The sequence below is a fragment of the Suricata suricatta genome, chromosome 1, assembly GCF_006229205.1.
Source record: "Suricata suricatta isolate VVHF042 chromosome 1, meerkat_22Aug2017_6uvM2_HiC, whole genome shotgun sequence".
Lineage (NCBI taxonomy): Eukaryota > Metazoa > Chordata > Mammalia > Carnivora > Herpestidae > Suricata > Suricata suricatta.
In genome coordinates, this window is record NC_043700.1 from 128,100,857 (window position 1) to 128,124,717 (window position 23,861).

The 23,861-nt window shown below is 39.5% G+C and overlaps 1 protein-coding gene across 3 annotated transcripts in view; it reads left to right on the forward strand.

Annotated features, from left to right (window-relative positions):
* Positions 1 to 23,861, forward strand: part of WDFY3 (WD repeat and FYVE domain containing 3) — a 251,559-nt gene that overhangs the window by 172,358 nt on the left and 55,340 nt on the right. For 2 of the 3 annotated variants that reach the window (XM_029943751.1, XM_029943756.1), the window contains exons 32-41: positions 1,623 to 1,858; positions 3,052 to 3,186; positions 6,415 to 6,594; positions 7,939 to 8,172; positions 14,308 to 14,407; positions 16,573 to 16,733; positions 17,826 to 18,055; positions 19,577 to 19,686; positions 21,677 to 21,859; positions 22,741 to 22,898. In XM_029943751.1, coding sequence (XP_029799611.1) covers positions 1,623 to 1,858; positions 3,052 to 3,186; positions 6,415 to 6,594; positions 7,939 to 8,172; positions 14,308 to 14,407; positions 16,573 to 16,733; positions 17,826 to 18,055; positions 19,577 to 19,686; positions 21,677 to 21,859; positions 22,741 to 22,898 — 1,727 coding nt within the window. Of the gene's footprint in view, positions 1 to 1,622; positions 1,859 to 3,051; positions 3,187 to 6,414; positions 6,604 to 7,938; positions 8,173 to 14,307; positions 14,408 to 16,572; positions 16,734 to 17,825; positions 18,056 to 19,576; positions 19,687 to 21,676; positions 21,860 to 22,740; positions 22,899 to 23,861 lie in introns of all 3 variants that reach the window. The other variant, XM_029943745.1, reaches the window with a different exon arrangement.

Here is a 23,861-nt window from a genome sequence, read left to right on the forward strand (position 1 = left end):
TCTGTTTGATGTGATGAGCAACCTAATATCATTGAATGTTTTATTCACATTTGTTAGTTTTTGTCAAAAATTTTTATAAAAGTACCTTCCATGTAGCTGTTACTTGAATCTAAATTAATGTGTAATTATTAATAACATATTAATTCTTTAAGATTAATTATAGGGGAAAATAGAGTGTGAGAATTTAGAAAGGCAGATGAATGCTGGTATTGGTTTTCATTTAGGACCTGTAGTTTATTCAAAATTTATTCTCCTATTTTATGTATAAAATTCCATTTATGTCTTCTGACTTTTTAAAGCTCAAGACTTTCTTATACTGGTAATTTCACTCAGAATTCACGGTAGGCAAAAACCACCCATGTCCAAATGCATCCAGTCTTTCAGAAATGTGGCAGGGTCGTTAGAAGACCAGGCCCTGAAATAGACATCAGTTCCATCTGTAGCACCAGCACTCCTCAACTTTGTGACTCCAAACAAATTGCATATTTTCCATGTTGTAGAAAGGATAATAGTAATCTCTGACTCACATGTTCATTGTTTTTGAGAAATGAGATGTGGGAAAGAGATTGGTAACTTGCTATACAATTTTTAAATTAGACGATCAGAAGATTAATTCACAACACACAAAGCAGTTGGTTAGGAAGAAATCATTAAAAAGCTAGCTAGACGCAAATTTCTCTTTTACTATTTAAACAGTAGCAAGTTACTTGCTTCATCCTAGAAAAAAGAAATTGGAAGGAAAAAAAAAAAAGAATATTCATTTGAAATACAGATTGCTCCAGAGTAAAAAACAATCCTTCATCTCTTGTTGCCCTTCACACAAGTTTTACACTGAAACCATGGCCCACATTTATTCTGTGCAGAGCACTGCGCTAGGTTTGGGGAGGCAGAAGAACTAACTACTGGACTCGTGTCCTGATGAGTTATGTAATGGAGGGAGCAGGATTGCTAGAAAGACTGATGCCGTGTAAGCCACAGCCGCAAGCGCTGACCCTCTCCTGGTAGAGCTGTGTTTCTGGGAAGAATCCTGCGTAGATAGCCACAGTCCCAGCAGTGCTGGCCAACTTCCCAACAGAATTACAGATCCTGTTGTGAGCCAAGATTAGGGTACTTATTTATTTTGTCTTGCCTCAAAACTTGTAGATGATTTAAAGTTACTAGGTTAACATGATCTTCGGAACAAATGACCTACATTAACTGAATAGAGTTTATTATAATTATATGCTAAACGTAATTATAGCAATTTTCATTTTTTAAGGTACATTTTTGTACCTCCTAAACTTTGACTCTATTTTGAATCTTACTTTCGTCTCAGTGAAATGTTAGAGCTCATTTGAGGTCCCTTCTTTTCATGAGTGGAATTTATATTCTCTCTTGTATCCAGTTGTCTCAGCCATTTTTCACGACCTGTGTTCTAATAGACAGCCTTGCCGAAGTCAGAGATAGTAGAGTCAGCTTGTACCTGGAAGATTAATTCAACAATGGAATAGTTAATTGCCTTTATTAGTGTGAATATTCTGTATAGAAACGTCACATATACTGAATGACTCCTTTCTTTGTTGAGACAGCACAGTGGTCGATTATTCACTTTGTACTCACTGTTGCATTTCCTCTCCTCTTAGGATTCAATGTGGGCAGGAGCGCTGGCGGGCGATCGACGGTCAGGGAGATTAACCGGGATGCTTGTCATTTTCCTGGTTTCCCGGTTCTGCAGTCCTTCCTCCCTAAACACACTAATGTCCCTGCTCTCTATTTTCTCCTCATGGCACTGTTCCTGCAGCAGCCAGTTAGTGAGCTGCCTGAGAACCTGCAGGTCAGTGTGCCTGTCGTCAGCAGCCGATGTAAGCAGGGTTGCCAGGTAGGAATTATCTAGTAAGGCGGAAGTGTGGTTATACGTGCTGGAAAATCACCACAGGGTGATGGGTTGCTCACAGTAAAACCAAAGGGATTCCTTCCCTTTCTCACGTTTACAGTTTGATTTGGGACAGAAAAATCTGTAGATACCATAGAAAACTTAAGCAAAAAGAAGTTCTTTTTCCCTACATGGTTTTTTGTTTGTTTGTGTAATGATTACACTATATGAGTCTATATGCATAAGGACTTTGAATTGTATTTTAAATGGTGACCTGAAGAATTTGAGTTCTGTGATCTTACCTAGAAGTATAATGTCATTTCTATAGAATTACAAATAAAGAGAGCAGTTTATGTAACATGAATTAATTGGAGAAGATTCCTAGAACAAATTATGATGACAAAAATGTTTTTAATTTCTTAATGGTAGATAGCATCCGCAATAAAAAAAACACTGAGGCTTTTCTTGAATCCTAACTGACTGTTGTGGATATCTATGTATAGCTTTTGTTTATGGTACTACAAAGACTTAGCAATTTAGTTTTAAACTCAACTATACTTCCATCATAATGCCAAATGCTAATTCAGATCAACTCTAGTAATTGACAAAATGTTTTAAAGGGAAAGAAAGTCTGTATCCTTATATTAAGTCAGGATATGGATTTGGGCTTAACAGAGTTTGGTTATGTAATTTTTCGAAACAAGCATGACACCATAGGCATGAAGTGTTATATAAAACTGCTATGAATAAGTCTCCTAAACTGATTTTTATTTTGTTAAATCTTACCTGTATGTGAATTAGAACATTGCCAAAAGTGGGGGTAAACAGTGAGTTCCATGTGCCTTTTTAAAAGATCTGCTTAAAATCATTAGTTCTGTAATGTCATCCCCTGGCTAATTAGCGTGTGTTTTCTTTCTGTTTGTTTTCATTAGAGGGAAAAAAAAAAAGTAGAAAACAATGTTTTTAACATAGGTCCCTAAGACAGAATGATACATAGTATTCATTCTTCTTTATAAATGTAAAAAAATTTACAAACTTTTAAAATTTAGGAGGGAGGAGCATGAAGTCTCTCTCCATCATTGCTCACTTTGAAAAACAAACTACTCAGTTTCAAAGAAGTTTTAGAATCTTAGAACTTGTGAGGTTCTCTAGCTGAAAACAATTGACTGGCTAATCTTGGTTCCCTTTGACCTCTGCAGTTTGATTTAGATTCCATTTGGACATTTATCTTTGGCGTTCCTGCTTCCAGTGGAACTGTGGTCGCCTCTATCCATAATGTGTGCACAGAAGCTGCTTTTTTATTACTGGGGATGCTCCGCAGCATGCTGAATTCAGTAAGTTCACAGAAATACTCCAACCTGTCGGTCATTCCTCCTGCCTCTGATATGTTTCTTCCATTGGCGCATCCTTAGGTAACAGGACTGTTTATTTACTGCACAGTCTCGTCATTTGGTTCTCTCTAATGTAGGGGCGCGCTATGCAGTTGATTAGACCATGGACTCTGGAGCCTTCCCTGGGCTATCTGGTCCTTAAGACATGCTAGCCTCTATGTGCCTCAGTTTCCTCATGTATAAAATATTGGTGATAAGAGAACTTATCTCTTATGATTGCTATGAGGATTTAATAACGAGTTTATTTTTTGTTTGTTTGTTTCTTATTTATTTTTGAGAGAGAATGAGACAGCGTGAGCAGGGGAGGGTCAGAGAGAGAGGGAGATACAGAATCTGAAACAGGGTCAGGCTCTGAGCTAGCTGTCAGCACAGAGCCCAATGTGGGGCTCAAACCCACGAACCATGAGATCGTGACCTGAGCCAAAGCCGGACGCTTAACTGACTGAGCCACCCAGGCGCCCCTGAAGAGTTTAGTACATATAGAGAGAACTTATTTTTTTAATTGTTTTTAATATTGTTTAATTTTTATTTTTGAGAGAGAGGCAGTATGAACAGGGGAGGGTCATAGAGAAAGGGAGACACAGAATCTGAAGATAGGCCCCTGGCTCTGAGCTAACTGTCAGCAAAGAGCCCAACGCGGGGCTCAAACCCACAAACCATGAGATCATGACCTGAACTGAAGTTGGATGCTTAACCAACTGAGCCACCCAGGCGCCCCTACACAAAGCACTTATAAGAGTCCTTTCTGTAAGTGGGCACGGATCTTATCAGTGTTATATATATTCTAATGTAATGTGTATATATAACGACTATGATAGTATATGTCACTGCTGTCATGTGACTTGAATTTTGAAAATCACATTCGTTTAAAGGCTAAAAATGTCACCACTGGATTTATTTTGTATTTGTTTTTGTTTATTCTAATGATTTCTAACTTAGATATGAAAGATTAAAAGAGTAAGTGACAAGATTTTTGTTCCTATTGATTTTGCAGAAATACTGTGAGTAACGACTTAATTGGTTTACACAACTTAAGATCACATTGTAAGAGGAATTACTCTCTTTGGATTACAAGTATTGACAAACCTAATTTTAGTCAAAGTTATTCTTTTGTCATCTCACTGTATTAATTTAGAATGCTTTGGGGCTCTTGTTTTAATTCCTTTTCATAAAAAAGTATAAAAATCTAAGTTAAAAATGACACTCTCTGGGCAAGTAGAAAAGATACATATTGTTCCCATAATCCTTTTTCCCTATTTTATAATCGTCGTTATTGGTGTTGTATTGCTCTGAAGGAAGAACACACTCCTTTGTGTCCCCTCTACTCTCAATGTTCTGCTACAACACTACTTCACATCTGACATTTCTGGTCACCAAGTATTGGGGAGGGGGTTGCCACACTAGCTGGATGTCCCACAGCTTAGTTCCGTTCCGACGTGGTCTACCTGGAGAGAGAGTCAGAGCCCGTGGGTGAAGATCTCAGCCCCACACAGCTGCCCCACCACCAGCACGTCAGGTGCCAGTCACACGTCCACGTTGTTACCTGTGCCTCTGCTCTATTGCCTGTAAATTGGGGGTTCCCACAACTTGGGAAAACATTTTACTTACTAGATTGCCAGTTTATTATAAAAGGACGTGATTCAGGAACAGCCAGAAGAGCTGCAGAGAGTAAGGTATGCAGAAGGCACAGGGCTCACATGCCTTCTCTACATGCCATACGTGCCCCCTGCCCCCTGTTCTCCCAGCACTTCTGTGTCTTCACCCAGCCAGAAGCTCTCCAGATCCTGTCCATGAGGGTTTTTATTCAGGTTTCATTACATTGACCTGATTGAACCATTGGCCATTGGTGATTGAACTCAATCTCCAGCCCTTCCCACCTCCCTCGAAGTTAGGGGGTACAGGGCTGTAGTGAGATAAAAATCCAGCCCTCTGTTCATACGATTGATTCCCGGGCACACCCGCATCATGAGGGACTTTTCAAATGTCTTATTGTTAACATGAACTCAGGTGTGGTTGAAAGGGATTTGTTAAGATTTTTTTTTAATGTTTATTTATTTTGAGAGAGAGAGAGAGGACGTGTGCAAGCTGGGGAGGGGCAGAAAGAGAGCAGGGGAGAGAGAATCTGAAACAGGCTCCGTAGTGTCAGTGCAGAGCGTTTCGTGGGTCTTGATCCTGCAAACTGAGATCATGACCTGAGCCAAAATTGAGTCAGACTCTCAACTGACTGAGCCACCTAGACACCCCAAGGAGTTTCTTATAATTAACAGAAGACACCTTCATGGCTTTTCTCAGTTAGGACATTCCAAAGATTTTATTTTATTTATTTATTTTTTCACACATGCAAAAGCAAAGGGCTTTATTACGGGCTTATATAAGCATGGGGTCACAGACTCCAACACACTGGATCCACGTGGAGCGAGCCCATTCCAAAGATTTTTATAGCTCTGTGTCAAGAATGAGATGGGACAAAGACCAAGTATATATTTCATATTTAATTTTTTTGTATCTTTATTTTATTTTGAGAGATAGAGTGCAAGTGGGGGAGGGGCAGAGAGAGAGGGAGACACCGAATCTGAAGCAGGCTCCAGGCTCTCAGCTGTCAGCACAAAGCCTGACACAGGGCTTGAACCCACTGACCATGAGATCATCACCTGAGCTGATCTTGGATACTTTACCTACTGAGCCACCCAGGTGCCCCATATTTCATGTTATAAATCATGATATCACAGTTGCATAATGGTTCAAAGCATTGTGGCTGTTGTTCTACACATGACAGTGTGAGGTTCGGAAAAGTGAGGCAACTTCCCCCATCTTTTATGTTACTCCTGACATCATGTGAGCATGATGGAGGATGGGACTGCTTTGTGGATAACAGCCATATTGGCACCAACTAGACTCATGTTGATCATGATAAGCAAACCACTGACTCAAGTTACTGAGCTGTGAGTATGCCAGTGAACAGACAGACACTCTGTCAGTTTCTAGGAGTATTGTGTTTGTTTTAGCTTGTTTCTAGATTTATGTATATTTGCTCGTGAATGTGGCTCATAAGAGTCATGAACCGTTACCCTGTCCAGTGTTAGAAAAGAAGTTGAGTAATTGAGTTTTAAGATGATTTGCAGCAGTGTCAGTTTTTCTAATGTATTATTTCTTTTCTTGTCCCCATGACAGCCTTGGCAGTCAGAAGAAGAGGGGTCTTGGCTCCGAGAATACCCCGTGACCCTGATGCAGTTCTTCAGATACTTATATCACAACGTTCCTGACCTGGCCTCCATGTGGATGAGCCCGGACTTCCTGTGTGCCTTAGCGGCCACAGTCTTCCCCTTCAACATCCGCCCTTACTCAGAGATGGTAGGAAAGGTGGGGGGAATGTCTGCTCCAGTGGTTTAAGCAGGGGTTTCCTGCCAGTCTTTTCAGCTTCTGACCAAGTTAGTTTCCTAACTTTGTACCTCACCTCTTACATTATTCTCTGGTGTCTGCTCCCCACGCTCCTCCTTCTGCTTTCCCCTAAAATAGCAGTGAACCCTGCTTCCTGTTTTATTTACTGTATTCTCGCAAGTCCCTGGTTAATCACTTCCCTCTCTGAGTCGCTTCAGACCCATTTCTTGCTTTATGTGCTGAACGCTGTGTCGTTGTGTGCTTTGGTAGCCAGGTTACAGAACTCCAGTCAGACTGAACTTCCCTCCACTGTCCTTACCTCAGGAATTTGTCATCTCTTGGAATTAGTCATTACAAATTAATTATAGGATTGACTGTGTTTATACAAAAATGAAATCTGTATTTGTCTTTTTTCAACTTTTATTTTTTATATTCTATATTAATTTAATGGAAAATTATTTGACTATAATCATAGGTAGGACATGTACTTTTGTCCTTTAAAACAAAGCCCTAAAGACAGTTAGTATTCCCTATACTTCAGAGTTTCACATTTTCTCTTAATTCTACCACTTATTCTAGGACCCAGAATAAACTACCTTCTTCATACTAACTTCATGTATTAAGGTGGAAACACTCATTATAAAACTGTAGGGGATTTTAGGAAGAAAGACAAGTAAAACACATGACCTTAATAACCTGGCTTATTTGCAGTTTTAAAGTCCTCATTTTTTGGTGAAAACAGACCTTTAGTATTACCTTAATGTCGTTTCCTTGTCAGCACCTTATCATCTGTCTTCTGGTCCTTCTTTCTTTTTCACTTGGCTCAAAATTTGTTCTGGTTTTGTTGTTGTTTTGTTTACCTGAGGTTTGTTTTTATTTTTGTTTTTAATTTGCAAAAATGGATCAGCTTTTAGATGTCACCTTTGGGCCAGATCTTAATGTGAAATTCTGTGGCATTGACTTCTCTGTAGGTATATTTCAATATGCAAATATAGTCATTCTTATCATTTCATTTATTTTAAGTGCAGTTATCCATTGTAGAGATAAAATTCAACAAAACAGACACACGATTATTGGCTGATTACTTTAATATTAGAAAGAACGTGGGTTAAACACCCATACATATGGCTCCCAGTTACCACCTCGATGTGACAGTCAAATAAGCAAAGTGAAATAATGTATTGAATAGCTTAGTAGGGGGTAAATGTTGAAGGGAAATACTTTTGCTGCTATAATTTGGATTTTAGGAAACATGGAAGTGAAAGTATCACATAAAATCAAATATGACTAGTGTGTATTTCCACTTGATTTTACCAGGTGACTGATCTCGACGATGAAGTTGGATCTCCAGCAGAAGAATTTAAAGCCTTTGCAGCAGACACAGGGATGAACAGAAGCCAGTCAGAGTACTGCAATGTCGGCACGAAGACCTATCTGACCAATCACCCGGCTAAGAAGTTTGTTTTTGACTTCATGAGGGTCTTAATAATAGACAACCTCTGTCTTACTCCTGCCAGCAAGCAGACTCCACTGATTGATCTTTTGTTGGAGGTAAGGGCAAAAAAATACATTTACATCTCTTTTGCTCCGTTTTTAATATTAGAACATTAGTAACCAGGCACATTTCATGCCAGATACCTTTCAGATTTCAGACTCTGGTTGCACAGTCAGAACATACCATGGACTCCGGGAATTTTTACCCCAGACGTGCTGTATACTCTAACAGTTTGTTTCTCTTCTCTCTGTTCCCTCCCATAAGCATATTCCTAATTCAGACCTTTCTTATCCTTTCCCTAGGCCAGGAATTGACAGACGTTTTTTGTAAAGGGCCAAATAGTAAATATTTCAAGCTTTGCAAGCTATACAATCTCTGTTACAACTGTTCAAATATATCATTGTAGCCATGAATAAGCATGGCTGTGTTTCAATAAAACTTGGTCTACAGAGACAGACATGGTTGGATATGGCCCGTGGGCCTTAGTGTGTCAACACTTAGAGTGGCATTGTCTCCTCAGTGTGTAACTCCCTACTTCTGTCCCTCTTTTGTACTATTACCTGGTATTAATTACTCTTGGTATTCTCTGCAGCTTAAGACATGGTGCATTGCACATAGTAGGTGCCTAATATGAAGTTATTGAATTTTCCCCAAGGCACCAAAGTTCTAGGTTGCTTGCTCTCTTAGCTCAGATTGCAGCAAAATACCATAGACTGGATGGCATGGAAAATACACTTATTTTCCCACAGACAGGTCTGACATCAGGGTGCCGGCTTGGTGAGGTTCTAGTGCCCATTTCCTGGCTTGCAGATGGCTACATTATTATACTCTCACATGGCAGAGAGAGAGAGAGCTCGTGCACGCATGCGTGAGAAAACTCGTGTGTTGTTCTTCTTATAAGGGCACTAATCTCATGGGCACTCTACCATCGTGAGCTCATCTGAACCTAATTTCTGATGGCTCCATCTCTTAATGCCATCACATTGAGGGTTAGAGCTTCAACATGTGGATTTGGCACAAACAGCCCATTGCACTTGCCTATTCTGATAAGTGATATGAATCAGCTGAAGCATCAGAAAATGAGCCTAAGTGGCCATACTGCCAGCTCTAGAAATTGGCCATGCCTAAAAACCAAATGTTCACCTAGAAACATTTCGAAAGATCATAGAAGGAGAATTTAATATATAACCATTTGCTTGTACATTTATATTTTTTTTTTGGTGAATTCATATTAAGTAGGGTCAGGCAGTTCATTCCAGGATTCTGAAAATAATAACATTCTATTTATTCATATAATTGAGTCTATTTTTTCTCTCTGGGGAACTTCCCTCATGCTCTCAGCCATTTGGTAGCTGAACCTGCACTTTCTCTGCTCCCTCTAGTGGCTAATGCAGTTAATTTTTTATTTGAAACCTTAAAACCACAGGAGATGTTTTATCTTATTCATATGAAAATCTCTCCCTTTGGTCAATTAAAAGAAATTGCAAATGTAATTTAGATACCAGTCATGCTAAGCATTTTCTTTTAAGTTTTTTATTTATTTTTGAGAGACAGAGAGACAGTGCAAGCAGGGGAGGGTCAGAGAGGGGGTTGGGGGGAGACACAGAATCCAAAGTCAGGCTCCAGGCTCTGAGCTAGCTGTCAGCACAGAGCCCGAAGCAGGGCTCGAACCCATGAACTATGAGATCATGACCTGAGCCAAAGCCAGGAGCTCACCCGACTGAGCCACCCAGGCATCCCCATGCTAAGCATTTTAACCAGGATCACAGTGTTTACTATTGGTAGGAAAATAATTAATATCATCAGCAGTTAGTAAGGTAGAGTTTAAGGGCATGCCTGGTAGAGCTTATCCTTGTTGGAGACTTTAAGGAGATGGCTAGTATCTTCGCGTGTCAGGTAATAATTTGGAGCATTCCATGCAGAATAAAATGGTGATCAGAAAATAATAGGATAATAAAATTCAGAAGAGATGTGTGCAAGAAAGCATAAGTCAGCTAAATACTAAAATACACATGTGTGGGAGATATATCCAGTAATAGCCTTTTTCAGACTTGTAGGAACCCTAATAGCTATTAGCCATGGGTAAGCAATATAATTGTCTTTTATTTTGGTTTCCTATATTTTTCAGAGAGAAAGTTTGATATAACGTGTACTAACCTTGAGGTAGCATTCTCATTGTTGTGGACAGTAATCTGCCCTGTGCTGGAATTGTCTGATTGGACTGGGGAGTCAGGGGTGGTGGTATTAGATTTCAAGGAGAAGCGGGGGAGGTCAAGATGGAAACTCCCAGGTAGATTATCAACTCCTTAAAAGTTAGGGACCACTTTTCCTATGTTCTTTCTTACAGAATTATTAGCACAGTGTTTTGGTTTGTTCTTTTCGATATTAATCATTTAACTATAACTACTTCCTGGAAGTTCTCAAACAGGAAGATATACATTTGCTTTTAAAAAATCAGCCTAATCCTTCGAGGAACATCCAGTTCTTCTATACACATAGAGAATAAACATGCAGAACATATTTCTTGCACTCCGTGTCTCTGATGGTATAAAAATATAAACAGCAAGCACAGAATTTTGAATGTTGTTCAAGAAGAAAATTACCCTGTATGTTTACCATTTACCTGGATGAAGGACAGGGTTCGATCCAACTGACTTTCAGTTCCATAGTTTGAGGCAGGCCACCTTCAGTCCTAGGGTCATTGGAATCTCGCCACAAGATCATCTGCTTACTTGATTGTAAAAGATTCCCATTTGTGTAGGCTGGCAGAGTGTGACACTGAGGCTAAGGACTAGGCAGGCAGGATGGTGCGGTGGAAAAAGCATGGTTTTGGAGTTAGGAGTACCTGTTTTGAATTCTGGGCCGGTTATTTATTATATAAGCACTGTTGTCTCACTGAACTCAGTCTATTCTCTGGAGAATGATTTATACACTCCTCTCTCTTGCATGATTTTTATGGGAATTAAATATATGTAAATCGCTCAGCAAAAGCTCCTTTTGAAAAATTAAATGTGTGCTGGTTATAGCTGTGTCCTTGGCCACTCTCTGCTCTCTTCTCCCCTTACAGTTTGCCCATCTTTCACAAGGTATAAAAATAGAACCTGTCTCTGAAAGCCGTGAGAATTAAATAAGGTAATACATTTAAGATTCATAACACAGTGCAAGGCGTATAAAGCTTACCTAGAAAATGAAGTGGCCTTCACTGGCACATACCAGGGTGTCCAGGAGCTCTTCTCCCCGCTCCCATCCACCGGTGTCTGTCACCAGCAGGCATCTTCTGGAAGGCCCAGTGCCTTTGCTGCATGTGAGCACCACCATGGCAACCTGGGGTCAGAGGGTGTGCTTGCTTGTCTCCTACCATATGTCCTTTTCTGAGCTCTTAGTAGTTCACGACTGTCTATTGCAGCCATCTTCTAAAAGACTTCTCCATTCACATCAGTGTGAAATCCACCCTGGGTGACTATAGGACAGTGAACAAACGAAAAGTGGCAAAAGGGGTCAAAGAGAGAACCCTCCCGTAACTGAGAGAAGGGAAGAAGTCAGTTAAGAGGAATACTACAGTCGGAATGAAGATGCCCCACAGCCTCTTCCGTAAGGGCTTCAGCCTGTTCCAGAAACCATAGAACACCAAAGGTCTTCCTCCCAGAGCTGCGCCGCCGTCATCGGGAGCAGCAGGCCCCCTGGGCCGTCTGGCCGGTGCACACAGGCAGTTCTGCATGGTGTCTGCAGGCTGCAGAATCGAGGCTGGGATTCTCTGAATACTGGTGTTGACTGGCTTCCCTTTTTTTTTTTTTTTTTTTTACCGGGAAGACGTGACTGCCACAGACCAGAGCAGATCACAGGACTCACCCTGTTCTCTACCTGCCCTGAACTCGTCCCAGGTGTCTGGTGCAGCCAACCAGGTTGATGCAGAAGATCGATGAGATTGAGGCAGCGTTCTTCCTGTGCATTTGTTAACTTCAGTATGAAGACTTCTGGTAGAGCTGGAAGAGTATAGCATAGCAGGGGGGCCATGGACTTTGCCATCAGAGAAAATGAGGTTTAAGTCCTACTTGTGACTTAACCACTCTAAGCCTTAGTTACCTTCTCTCTAAAATGGGGTGCAAAAGTATTTTGCAGATTGAGATAATGAGGTAAACTAAGCACTGTCTTGTGCATAATAGCAACTCCATAGAAGGTTTTAAGAAAAAAAAAGCACGTCTGAGACAGCTGTGCATTCATTCATAAAGCCTTAAATCCTTTTAAAGTTAGGCTACAATAAATCTCAGCAAGAACATTTAAACTCAGCAATTAGAGTCGATAACGTGTGAATTCTGTGTCATAATCATTCATATAATAGAGTCTATGAGAGGATTCAGAGCATTAAATGCCTATTGGTGATGGAGCCACCCTTCAAGCCTTGCATAATTCAAAAGTATTTCTTAAGTAAATATTGTTGATGAAGCTACTTTTCTGTGTTGTATGGCCCCCCTGTTTGCAGACTTAAACTTTGTCTAGTGAAGATTTGATAAGCCCTCCTCATGATAATTTATCCCATTCACCAACCACCTTGCGTCAGGATGATCCAGACTGAGCACTGTTGTCTTCAGGGTTTAAATCTTCCTATAAATGATAATCCTTACCCCTGAGTACACTTTGATCTGCTCAGGCTGTTTGAAAAAATGGTCTCTGATCTGATTACAAAGTGATCCTCAAAGAGCTAATCAATCTGCTCTTTCTCTTTATTTGGCAGAGGTGAATTCTCACTGTACCGTCCACGTGAGAAATTGGCAGGGCGTGGCCACGGCTCTCCTGCTGACCATTGTCATTAATCTGTTCAACTACACAGGAAAACATACTAAGATCAGAAACAATATGGCATATCTTTCACCTTTCCCCAAATTATTCTAATGCCAAACCAATTTCTAAACTTGAGTACTATTTTAACTGTTATTAGACCCACATTTTGTCATTTCAAGACAAAATAAATATGTCCTACCAGCAAAACAGAGAAATGTTTGTGGCAACTGTGGTTTAGACATTGGTTAGAATAAGATTTTTGATCTGAATATAGAATCTAGATTTTAACTACTCCCCTTTAAACCCTTTATGAGTACCACCTTGAAAATCAGAACAGACGGATATGGATTTTTTTTTAATAGAGCAGAGGTTAATTTTAAAAACATAAAGCAGAACAGTGTTCTAAGGCCCACTTTTGTAACATATCATAAACATAGTCCAGGATGTGTCTATTCAAGGATCTGCAATGCATCTTTACTGTGCCTGTATCAGACATACAGATCTCTTTTTAAGAAACAGTTTTATGTTAGTTTGTTGAACTGTTCAATATCCAGCACCTACCCAAAGTCAACTAAAACCACTGGCATTTGAGGATGACACAAAGACGTTTCCCACGTTTCATCCCCAGGCTCCCATTGCTCTGCCACCCGCCTCTCAGGTTAGACACGCACCTCGGTTACCCTGATTACCAGTAGCAATGCCATCTGAGGACTGTAGTTTAACTTTTTGCGCTAAGCTTTTATTAAAGATCATTTTTAAAATCATCTTTGTACTGTATAAAACCATTCTCAAAGGTATTACCTATAGAGTTCGCATTGTCGTCTTTATAAAAAGCGGCACAGAACATTCCTCTAAGAACAGTTTTAGGACAACATCCTTGCTGACAATCTAGTGTGCTGCTTTTTTATAGATAATAAAAAACTTTGTAAACGGTGTCCTCTTTTTTTCTCCTCTATACCTGTGAAGCACAGAGCTAAATTGTGTGTCGTGTGCTTAGTTAACATTTTGATATAAATAGTCCCCTCCCCATCAACTTTGCCCCCTTGATTCCTAGATTCCTGAGGTTTTATATTTGTTTTAATGACTTTATGATTTATTTTATCTGTATCTCATTATAAATTACCACCTGTCTTTGAAAGTGAGGTATACTAATAGATTATCAAATATTTATTAAATACTTAGAATACTTTTGGAGAACTGGATTCAAAAGGTGATGTTTTAGTTTTGCTTCTTTTTAATTCTATGGTCAGAAAAATAAAAACATAAGCATTTCTACCTTTTCTCATGTCATATTTTATTGTTTACCAGTAGGGTTTTTTAGGTAACTGTATAAGTATTAATAATATAACTATGATTGACCCCTTATCTTTGTTTAAGTGGTTCTGTTTATAATTCTAAATTTTATTGATTAGGCTTCCCCTGAAAGATCTACAAGAACTCAGCAAAAAGAATTTCAGACTTATATTTTGGACAGTGTGATGGACCATTTGCTCGCAGCTGATGTCTTACTGGGTAATACTGTGTTTCATTTTCACTTTTCTGAAGTTCCTGTAATCTCTCTCCTTCTCTCTCTAAACCCCAAGTAGATCTCCTCTTTAGCCTCATTTTTTCTGTGCATTTTACTCTCTTACTGGTATTTTTCTGTAATGAAGAACTGGCCCATCTAGCTCTTTTCTTTGAATCTGGGATAAAGAATCAACAACAGGAAGTGCTTTTAAGTTCCTTGTCCACTCAGGTGGCAGGCAGAGGACAAGGAAAGAGAAAAAAATGTTTTTAAAGCCGTCTTACAACAGATTATGTGAATATCTAATAATTTTATCTTACTGTGATATACAAAAACAAATTATAAGCATAGAGCTCCATGATTTACCACCCAGACATCATATCTGTGTAAGACCACTCAGATTTAAAAAAAAGAAAAGCAAGAAAAGAAAAAAAACACTCAGATAGGAATGCATTACAGACATGCCCAGAAATGTCCCTCCTGCCCTGACACTGTTACTGCTCGTTGAATCACTGTCCCAGCTCCTAAAACAGCAGATTCATTTTGCATGCTTTTGAACTTTATAAATGGAATCCTACAACATGTATTCTTTGTGGTCTAGCTTCTTATACTCAACATGTTTGTGAAATTTGTCCATGTTGTTACCTATAGCAAGAGTCCATTTACTTTCACCACTAGAATATGATAGTATTCTATCATATGAATATATAAATGTATCCGTTTTGCTGCTGTTGGACATTTAGTAGTTTCAAGGTTGAGACAATTAGAAATAAAGCTGCTTGTTCATATGGGCCACATATGTGTGCAATACCTGTCTGTTAGATCCATACCTGAGAGTGGAGTTGTTAGGTCGGACGTATGTATATGTTATTCTTTAGGATGGCACCCAGTGCATAAATTCTAAACACAGAAAGATGTTTTATCTGTATGTCTGTATCTAATTACACTAAAGTACAAAACTTGATACATTCACAAGGGAGCTTTGATATGTAAAATAATGATAGAATTTAAAGGAGAAAGAAAAGGAGTGATTTAGCATATTGGCTATTTGAGTTCACAGTAATAATATCAATCAAAGAACTTCCATGCTATTGAAGTATCTTTTTTTTTTTTTTTTTTTTGAGAGTAAGTCTACCAAGAAATTGTTAGTATTATCTTAACATGCATCTCTCACAGCATGGTGTCAAGTCAGACTTTTGTATTTGTTTTTATCACTTGAGAATCTTACTTACAGTAAGATTACAGTTTCAGTTTTCTATGTAAAGGCAAAAAAATGAAGAGTTTTGTATAATGGAGTTATTTAGAGCTAGGTAAGAATAATAATCACAATCAGTGGTGCTCCAGAATTTCTAGAAAGGAAGGGCTTACAGAGGAAATTTTAGTTAGGAGGATTTGTCTTGAATTAGTATGTACACAGCAAGTGCACTGAAAGCACTTGGGTAGCTTAAAAAAAAAAAGTTTATTTAATTACAAAGAGTGGGGAGGGGCAAAGAAAAGGAAGAAAGAATCCCAGTCTCCACACTCAGTGCAGATTCCAACATGGGGCCTGATCCCGTACCCGTGAGATCAAGACCTGAGCTGAAATCAAGAGTCAGACACTCAACCGACTGAGCCACCCAGGCCCCTCAGTAGCTTTTTGAAGAGAAAGAGTAGTGTAGATAATCGTGGAGGGAGGTGGAGAGAGAGAGGTGCCCTTTGGCCCCACGAGCACTGATTGTAGTTTATTTTTCACAGTTGTTGTGAACCTCTCTAATCCATATAGTACTTCATTATGCTTAAAGGTATAATCAGAACTAGACTTTTTGTTTTACCCTTCATTGCTACACAGAATCAATTCACAACTAATAACCTGACAGCTTTTTTCTTAGTGATCCTCTGTCACTGCCAGTTTAAGTTGAGGAACTATTTGCTCATCACAGATGGTCTCGAGGCAATAAGAAACTTCACACTCCCAATCCATAACTCTTTTCTCCTGTAGAAGCAACTTCAACATTTGTCATGATTTCTGGTCTTGAACATCTTTTTTCTTAAAGTAGTACATTAGAGCTACTGGTCTTATTTCTAAATGTAGCAGAAGAATTCATTTTGCCATAGCCTCATTTGTTTGAGATATTGGTCTTATGCTAGTTGGTATCAATTTTCTTAAATATTTTTTTGTTCTGCTTGAATTTAGGGGAAGATGCATCTCTGCCTATTACCAGTGGCGGAAGCTACCAGGTATTGGTGAACAATGTGTTTTACTTCACACAGCGTGTGGTGGACAAGCTGTGGCAAGGCATGTTCAACAAGGAATCTAAACTTCTTATAGATTTTATAATTCAACTAATCGCACAGGTAAGGTAATCTACTGTCACTCTTAGTTTTAGAGTACATGTTTTCCTATTGAAAACCTTTTTCTAATATGTCAAAATTATTGGAAATAAATGTAACTAAGAAGATAATGTTAACATTCAATATAAAGCTCAGCTTATTGAAAGTGAATAAAAACTATAGACTTGTAACCCTGCCCCTCCTTACCCTGTGTGGTGCCAGTGTGCACCTTGTGGAGTTGCCAGTTCCCTCAGGCTGTGGGCTGTCACTGACCGCCCCACTGGTATTGCTCTTTGCTACCGGGAGAGCTTCCTTTTGATCTAAATACCTTACGTTGATATAATCTGATGAGTTTTTTGGTTTGTTTGTTTTACAGTATGATACATTTGTGTGTAAAGATTTAGAGAGCAGGAAGAGTTGATATGAAAGGAGTATTTTCTCCTTGTAATTGAACCTTCACAAAATTCACTGTAGTTCTTTGATGTCATTTGTGTGTGTGTGTGTGTGTGTGTGTGTGTGTGTGTGTGTGTGTGATCTTTGACTAAAGAATGTTGGCCTGCTTTGTCACACGTGATTAATCTTACTCAACACTTAAAGTAGAAACCGGGAAATGCCATTATCATATGTTATTAGCATATGGTGTATAGGCTCTTTCATGTCACCTAGGAATTTTTTAAGAGTTAAATTTATATTTAAGCCAAAGAGAGAACTTTGCAAGCGAGGAAATGTCAAAAGAAGTTTCTTACTAACATCTTAGGTTTGTTGTGTTTGTTTTTTCATAATTTTGAGTGGAGATCACTCACCCTCACACGACTTTAGTGGCACGACCCTCTCCCCAGATGGCACTTCCTCGTGTCCCCTGGCAGGCTGCTCTGCCCATAGGAGTGGTGGCAGCTCTCCTCACTGGAGGGGTAGCTCTCATCTCAATAAGTTATATTTACGGGTCTCTTGGGTTCTGAACCTCATAATAGCAAGAGCTTTTGGGTTTGTAACTTAGCACCCCTATACGGAGCATGGCATTTGATACATAAGAAACCTAATGTTTATGTGCAAATGATAAGCGCGTCTTTTATTTCTGTTCATTCTACTAAGTAAAGTATCTTTTGTTATCTTTAGTCAAAAAGAAGATCACAGGGATTGTCACTCGATGCGGTTTATCACTGCCTCAATAGGACCATCTTGTACCAGTTCTCACGGGCACACAAAACGGTTCCACAACAAGTAGCGCTCCTTGACTCGCTCAGGGTCCTGACTGTAAACAGGAACTTGATCCTGGGGCCTGGGAACCATGACCAAGAATTCATTAGCTGTCTGGCTCACTGCCTTATTAATCTACATGTCGGAAGGTAACTTTTTCATGTTCAGCTTGCCACCTTGACTTGTCTTTGATATTTTTCCACCAGCACTCTTTGTTCTACTTTTTTGATGGTAACATTTGTTTTGTTTTTTATCTCTGTTTTAGAACTCTATGGAAATCACGAAAGAAAAGTGTTACATTTTTGCAATAAAATGAGGATATGTTTTCTTTAATTCTCTGTATCTTTAAATTGGTCATTAATCACCTTATGTCACATATGTAATTTTTTAAACTTTTTATTTCTTAATTTTGAGAAAGAGAAAGAGTATGAGTGAGAGAAGGGCAGAGAGAGAGGGAGAGAGAGAATCCCAAGCTGACAGCACAGAGTCTGACTCAGAACTCCATTTCACGAACTGTGAGATCATGACCTGAGCCGAAATCAAGAGTCAGATAGATGCTTAACCAATTGAGCCACCTGGTGCCCACACATGTATAATTTTAAAAGAAAAGAAAGGTTACTATTTTTTTTAATTTTATTTATTTATTTTGATAGAGACAGAGACATGTGAGTGGTGGAGGGTTAGAGAAGGGGGGAGAGAGAGCATCCCAAGCAGACTCCACACTGTCAATGCAGAGCCCAATGCAGGGCTCAAACCCACAAACCATGAGATCCTGACCTGAGCCGAAATCAAGAGTCAGACACTTCACTGACTTAGCCACCCAGGCACCCCAAAATTTACTTTTAAAATAAACAAAATACACATTGTTGGAGGTTAAGAGGGGTGAAAAGAAAAGAAAGCAATAAGTTAATGTAGTGGTATATGTTACATGGGTGAAAATAGTGTTTTTCCATTGGTTGCTTTGAGACATACATATTCAGCATCTGCTGGGGCCAGGGATGAAACGTGAGCAAGAAAGAACTCATGGCAAGGTCTTGGAATATGCAATCTAGGAGGGAAGACAGATAAGCAAGACTGGTCAGGTGTGCCTAGTACGGTGCTAGAAGCATGGTGCTTTGGGAGCATGGAACACGTGCCCCTACTGGAAAGAGACACCTGCTGAGTTACAACCTGAACGTGGTTGAGGAGAAGGTTAGCCCTCCAAAGATGATAGAGTGAGGTGGGAAGAAGGAGCACCTGTATGATTGCCCCGGGGGAGTAAGGTTACGGCAGTTTGGAAACTGCAAGTATTTCACTGCCACTGGAGCAAAGAATGGTGGCATAGGAGACTGGGGGGAGGTGGTGCATAGACATACGAGGGAACGTTCTTAAATGATCTTTTTATAATTTTTAGGTAAAAATGTTAATAGTGATCAGAAGGCATCTCATCTTGATGCAGTTATTTTAATAACATTTGGTCAAGTGGATTTGTGAGATCATCCCTTTAAATGACGTTTTCATGATAAAGTAGAAGCTGTGTTTTTGTGCATCAGCTGAATGTCTATCTGCCAGAAATGGAACTTTGTAATAGAGCCCGCATCTACCTGTGTGTGCAGAGTTATACTTGGTCATTATCATTTCCAGCTACAATCCTTTCCTTCATATAGTTTAAACTGACTGGAATTTTTCAGCAACGTGGATGGGTTCGGACTGGAAGCAGAAGCCCGCATGACTACCTGGCACATCATGATCCCCTCTGACATTGAACCAGATGGTGGGTACAGCCAAGACATCAGTGAAGGTAATTACCTCAATTTATTTTCTTCCTTTTCTCTCCCCACTCCTTTATTTCCAGTTTTTAAGATATACCCTGCCTGCTTCCAAAAAACTCACTTGAGAGGTCCATGGGTGGTTAAGTGTCCAACTTCAGCTCAGGTCATGATGTCACGGTTCGTGGGTTCAAGCCCCACATCGGGCTCTGTACTGACAGCTCAGAACCTGGAGCCTGCTTCAGATTTTGTGTCTCCCTCTCTGCCCTCCGCCAGTAGCACTCTGTCTCTGTCTCTCTTAAAAATAAGAAGTAAACATTAAAAAATTTTTTAAAATCCTCACTTGAGAAACTGCCAACATTGACAACCGGCCCCCCAGTAGGTCACACCTGAACACACACCTATATGCCCACCATATATCAGCCAGCTAGCTGTAGCTCTCCTATGCCAAGGTGGGTAAACCACTAACCACTAATACTGCTAGCCCTCAGCATTTCATGGTCATACTGGGAGACTCGATAATTACCTTTGCACAGACAGTAGTGCAAATACTGACTTGGAATTTACCATTAAGAGAGCTGCCTATTGGTAGTGTTAGGCATGTCACATTAGAAGCAAATATTGCTTGCGACAGGTTGTCACCACTACCTTTATTTGTTTGTTTGTTTGTTTGTTTTGAGAGAGTGAGAGCAAGCGGGGGAGAGGCAGAGGGAGAGAGAGAGAAAATCTCAAGCAGGCTCCATGCTCAGCACAGTGCCCAACTCCAGGCTCAGTCTCCCATGGGATCATGACCTGAGCCAAAATCGAGTCAGTACTTAACCAACTGAGCCACCCAGGTGCTCCGCTACTACCATTTTTATTCTCTTTTACTCATTTTCTCTTTAATCTAGTTTTCCCACTGATTTTTATAAGTATTGTACATTAAAGTCTTTGGGGTGGATCAATTTCTAATTTCCATGTTGGTCAATGGAAAAGTCTGATAACTACAGTAGTGTTAGTCTCCCCAGCCGTGTAGTGTGGTAGTTCCTTTGAAAGATGAACATTTACTCTTTCATTCATTTAAGCATTAATTTCTTTTCTTTTCTTTCACTAACACATTTTGAAGCCCGGACACTGAGGACACAGTGACTATGATCACCCCACAAGGAACTGACAGTCTAGAACATTGGTTCTCCAAGCAAGGTGCTTGGACCTACCACGTCAGCATCATTTGGGAACTTGTTAAAGCAACAGATTCTCTGGTCCCACTCAGATCTACTGAATCAGAAACTCTAGGTGTGGAGACCAGCAGTCTTTTTTAAGAGGCCATCCAGGTCACTCCAGTGCTTGCTAAAGATTGCTCTAGAGCAGGAGTCAGCCAAATTAGCAAGGAACTCCTAGCAAGATGGAATTTAATAGTAAATATTCTTTAAAACATTTATTATTTTTTTCCTTTTACAAAATATTTAAGAACAGGTAACTTAATTTTGCGCTTAAATAGATTTAAAAATTATTTTTAAATGGGGATAAGGTTTTACACAGAAGAAGCTTAGACAATGAAATGTGTATTTAATTTCCAGTTTTGTAAATAAAAATGCAGTCTTTTACATACATATCAATATACATTTAAAAATTTCTTTTAATGTTAACTTTTGAAAGAGACAGACAGAGACACAGTGTAAGCAAGAGAGGGGCAGAGAGAATCTGAATCAGGCTCCAGGCTCTGAGCTGTTAGCACAGAGCCTAACATGGAGCTTGAAAACACGAACTATGAGATCATGACCTGAGCCAGACAAAGTTGGATGCTGAACTGACTGAGCCATCCAGGTGCCCCATGAATATGTGTATTTCTTAAGTTCTCCAAGTAACCAACCACTGTTTTGGTTATCAGAAATGACCATTTTTATTGAGCTTAATATGATATGAAGCATTTTTTTTAACAGTTAAGTACCATAGATGAGATTCTTAAATGTAAAACATGAAGAAAATTACTAACTACCTTTATATTGTGTTTTTGAAAAGTTGCTTTTTTCCATTTCCTAGGGCGTCAGCTTCTCATTAAAGCTGTCAACAGAGTTTGGACTGAATTGATTCATAGTAAGAAACAAGCCTTGGAGGAGCTTTTCAAAGTCACTCTACCTGTGAACGAAAGGGGCCACGTGGACATAGCTATTGCAAGGCCACTCATAGAAGAAGCCGGTTTGAAGTGTTGGCAGAATCATCTGGGTAAGAGAGTCCTCAGAGACCATGTGACCAAGAGACTTCACATGCAGTTGTTGAGTATGGGTACACTTTAGATACGTAATTAAAACTACCCCAAAAGGATATTGTGATGCCAGCGGAAGTGAAAGTCAACACCCATTCTAGAATGATTATGTTGAGATTTGGCTTTTTCCTCAGGTTTTAAAAAAAAAAATTCTTAAGATGTGTTCCCTATCTGCCATTTATAAATTTGGAAGAAAATACTCTGCCTGCAGATGTTAATTATGGTCACTGTCTTGGCTACATATCCATAATCCTTCCTGTGGGATTGAATTCTAAAATTCAAAAAGCCCTGAAAATCCAAGGTTTTTTTTTTTTCCAGGAATTTGGTGCCCAGAATCACTTGTTAGCAAAACCTAACCAATCTTGATTTGTCCTACTTAGTATTAATATTCATACATTTTGCTGCAGAAATATTAATGTGCTCAGTTATGGTTTACACCATTGATCCTCTGTTGGCACTATATGATATATAGTATGTACTGTTACCACCTTTGTGAAATCTAAAACAATTCGAAATTCCAGAGTATATGCAGCACCAAGTATTTTAGAAAGGGGGTCGTGAATGGTTTTTGACACAGAAACTGAATACAGTTAAAGTAAGTTGACGTGTTACTGCAGAGCTGTGAGGCTTCAACCAAATGTAAATTCTCAAGTGGTTATCCATGTATAAATAAGGTCACCAGCAAGTCAGTGTGTAATATCTAAGAGAATGTCTGTGTCTGTAATGTCTGCTGCTTTTCATAACGACAAAATGTGGTTTATAGCCACAATACAAAAGTGTTCAAAGTAAGACTAAGAAATACATGGAAAAACTGTAAAGTCATGTAATTTTAATTTTACAGCTCATGAGAAGAAATGCATAAGTCGAGGAGAAGCTTTAGTTCCCACCACACAATCCAAATTGTCTCGTGTGAGCAGTGGTTTTGGTCTTTCCAAGCTAACAGGATCAAGAAGGAATCGAAAGGAAAGTGGTCTTAGTAAACACAGTCTCTCCACCCAGGTACGCTGTTTAGTTTTATTGACGGTATTATCAGAAATTTATATTTCAAGTTTCAGTTGTAGTGTTTTGTACAATACACTTAACATGTTTGAAGTACAACTTTTCTGCATTGTTGCTTTAGAAGAGAGACGTAAAGAACCCAGATAATGGGAGCACTTCCCAATTCTTAATGATAAAATTGCATTCTGAGTGTTGTGTATGCACACTTCTAGCTAGACATAAGATGAGATTCAGATACTGATACGTGATCTTACAGTGGGTAATTTTTCCCAGTTTTTCCAAGCTTTCAATAATTTTGTTACTGATAATTATATAAATGTTAAAGCAATAGCAGAACAAAATGGGTTTTTTATTCTTTATTACCTTGGCATATGTATCTGTGATTGAATTTTTTTAAGCTCCTCTACCCCCGTTAATTTCTTCCTCACCATACATCCTCTACCATCCCAGAATCTTAAGCAGCTGTGAGAAGGGTCTGAGAGAAACCATGTGTATCATTCATTCCATGTGTTAGGCCGAGTTCTCCAGGAAACACACTGAGAGGGAGTTTGGTGCAAGGTGTTTATTACAGGTGGCCTTGTAGTCCATATTTGTGGAAGGGTAAGAAAGGAAGCAGAGCTGGTCACAGGGAAATACTAGGTTCCAAGGCAGGTCTAGCCTCAACTGACCTAAGCAGAGCTTTGGGGCCAAAATGGCCTGTTGTAGTTGACCTGTACTGAGCTGAAATGGCTGAACCTGCTCACCTCCAAATCACCCAGTCATTGGGTTTGGGGTTCCCTGGCAGTTCTCTGCAGCTGAGGTGATCCCGAAGGTGTTGACAGCACTCTCAGAAGCTGTAGGAGCAGGCATGTCCTTGAAGGGACATAGAGGCGGGGCAGGCTGGGAGTGGATCTGTGTCCATCATACATCCCTCCATTGGAGTCCTCACATGATTAATCTTCTAGAGTTTTGTTTATTTTGTAG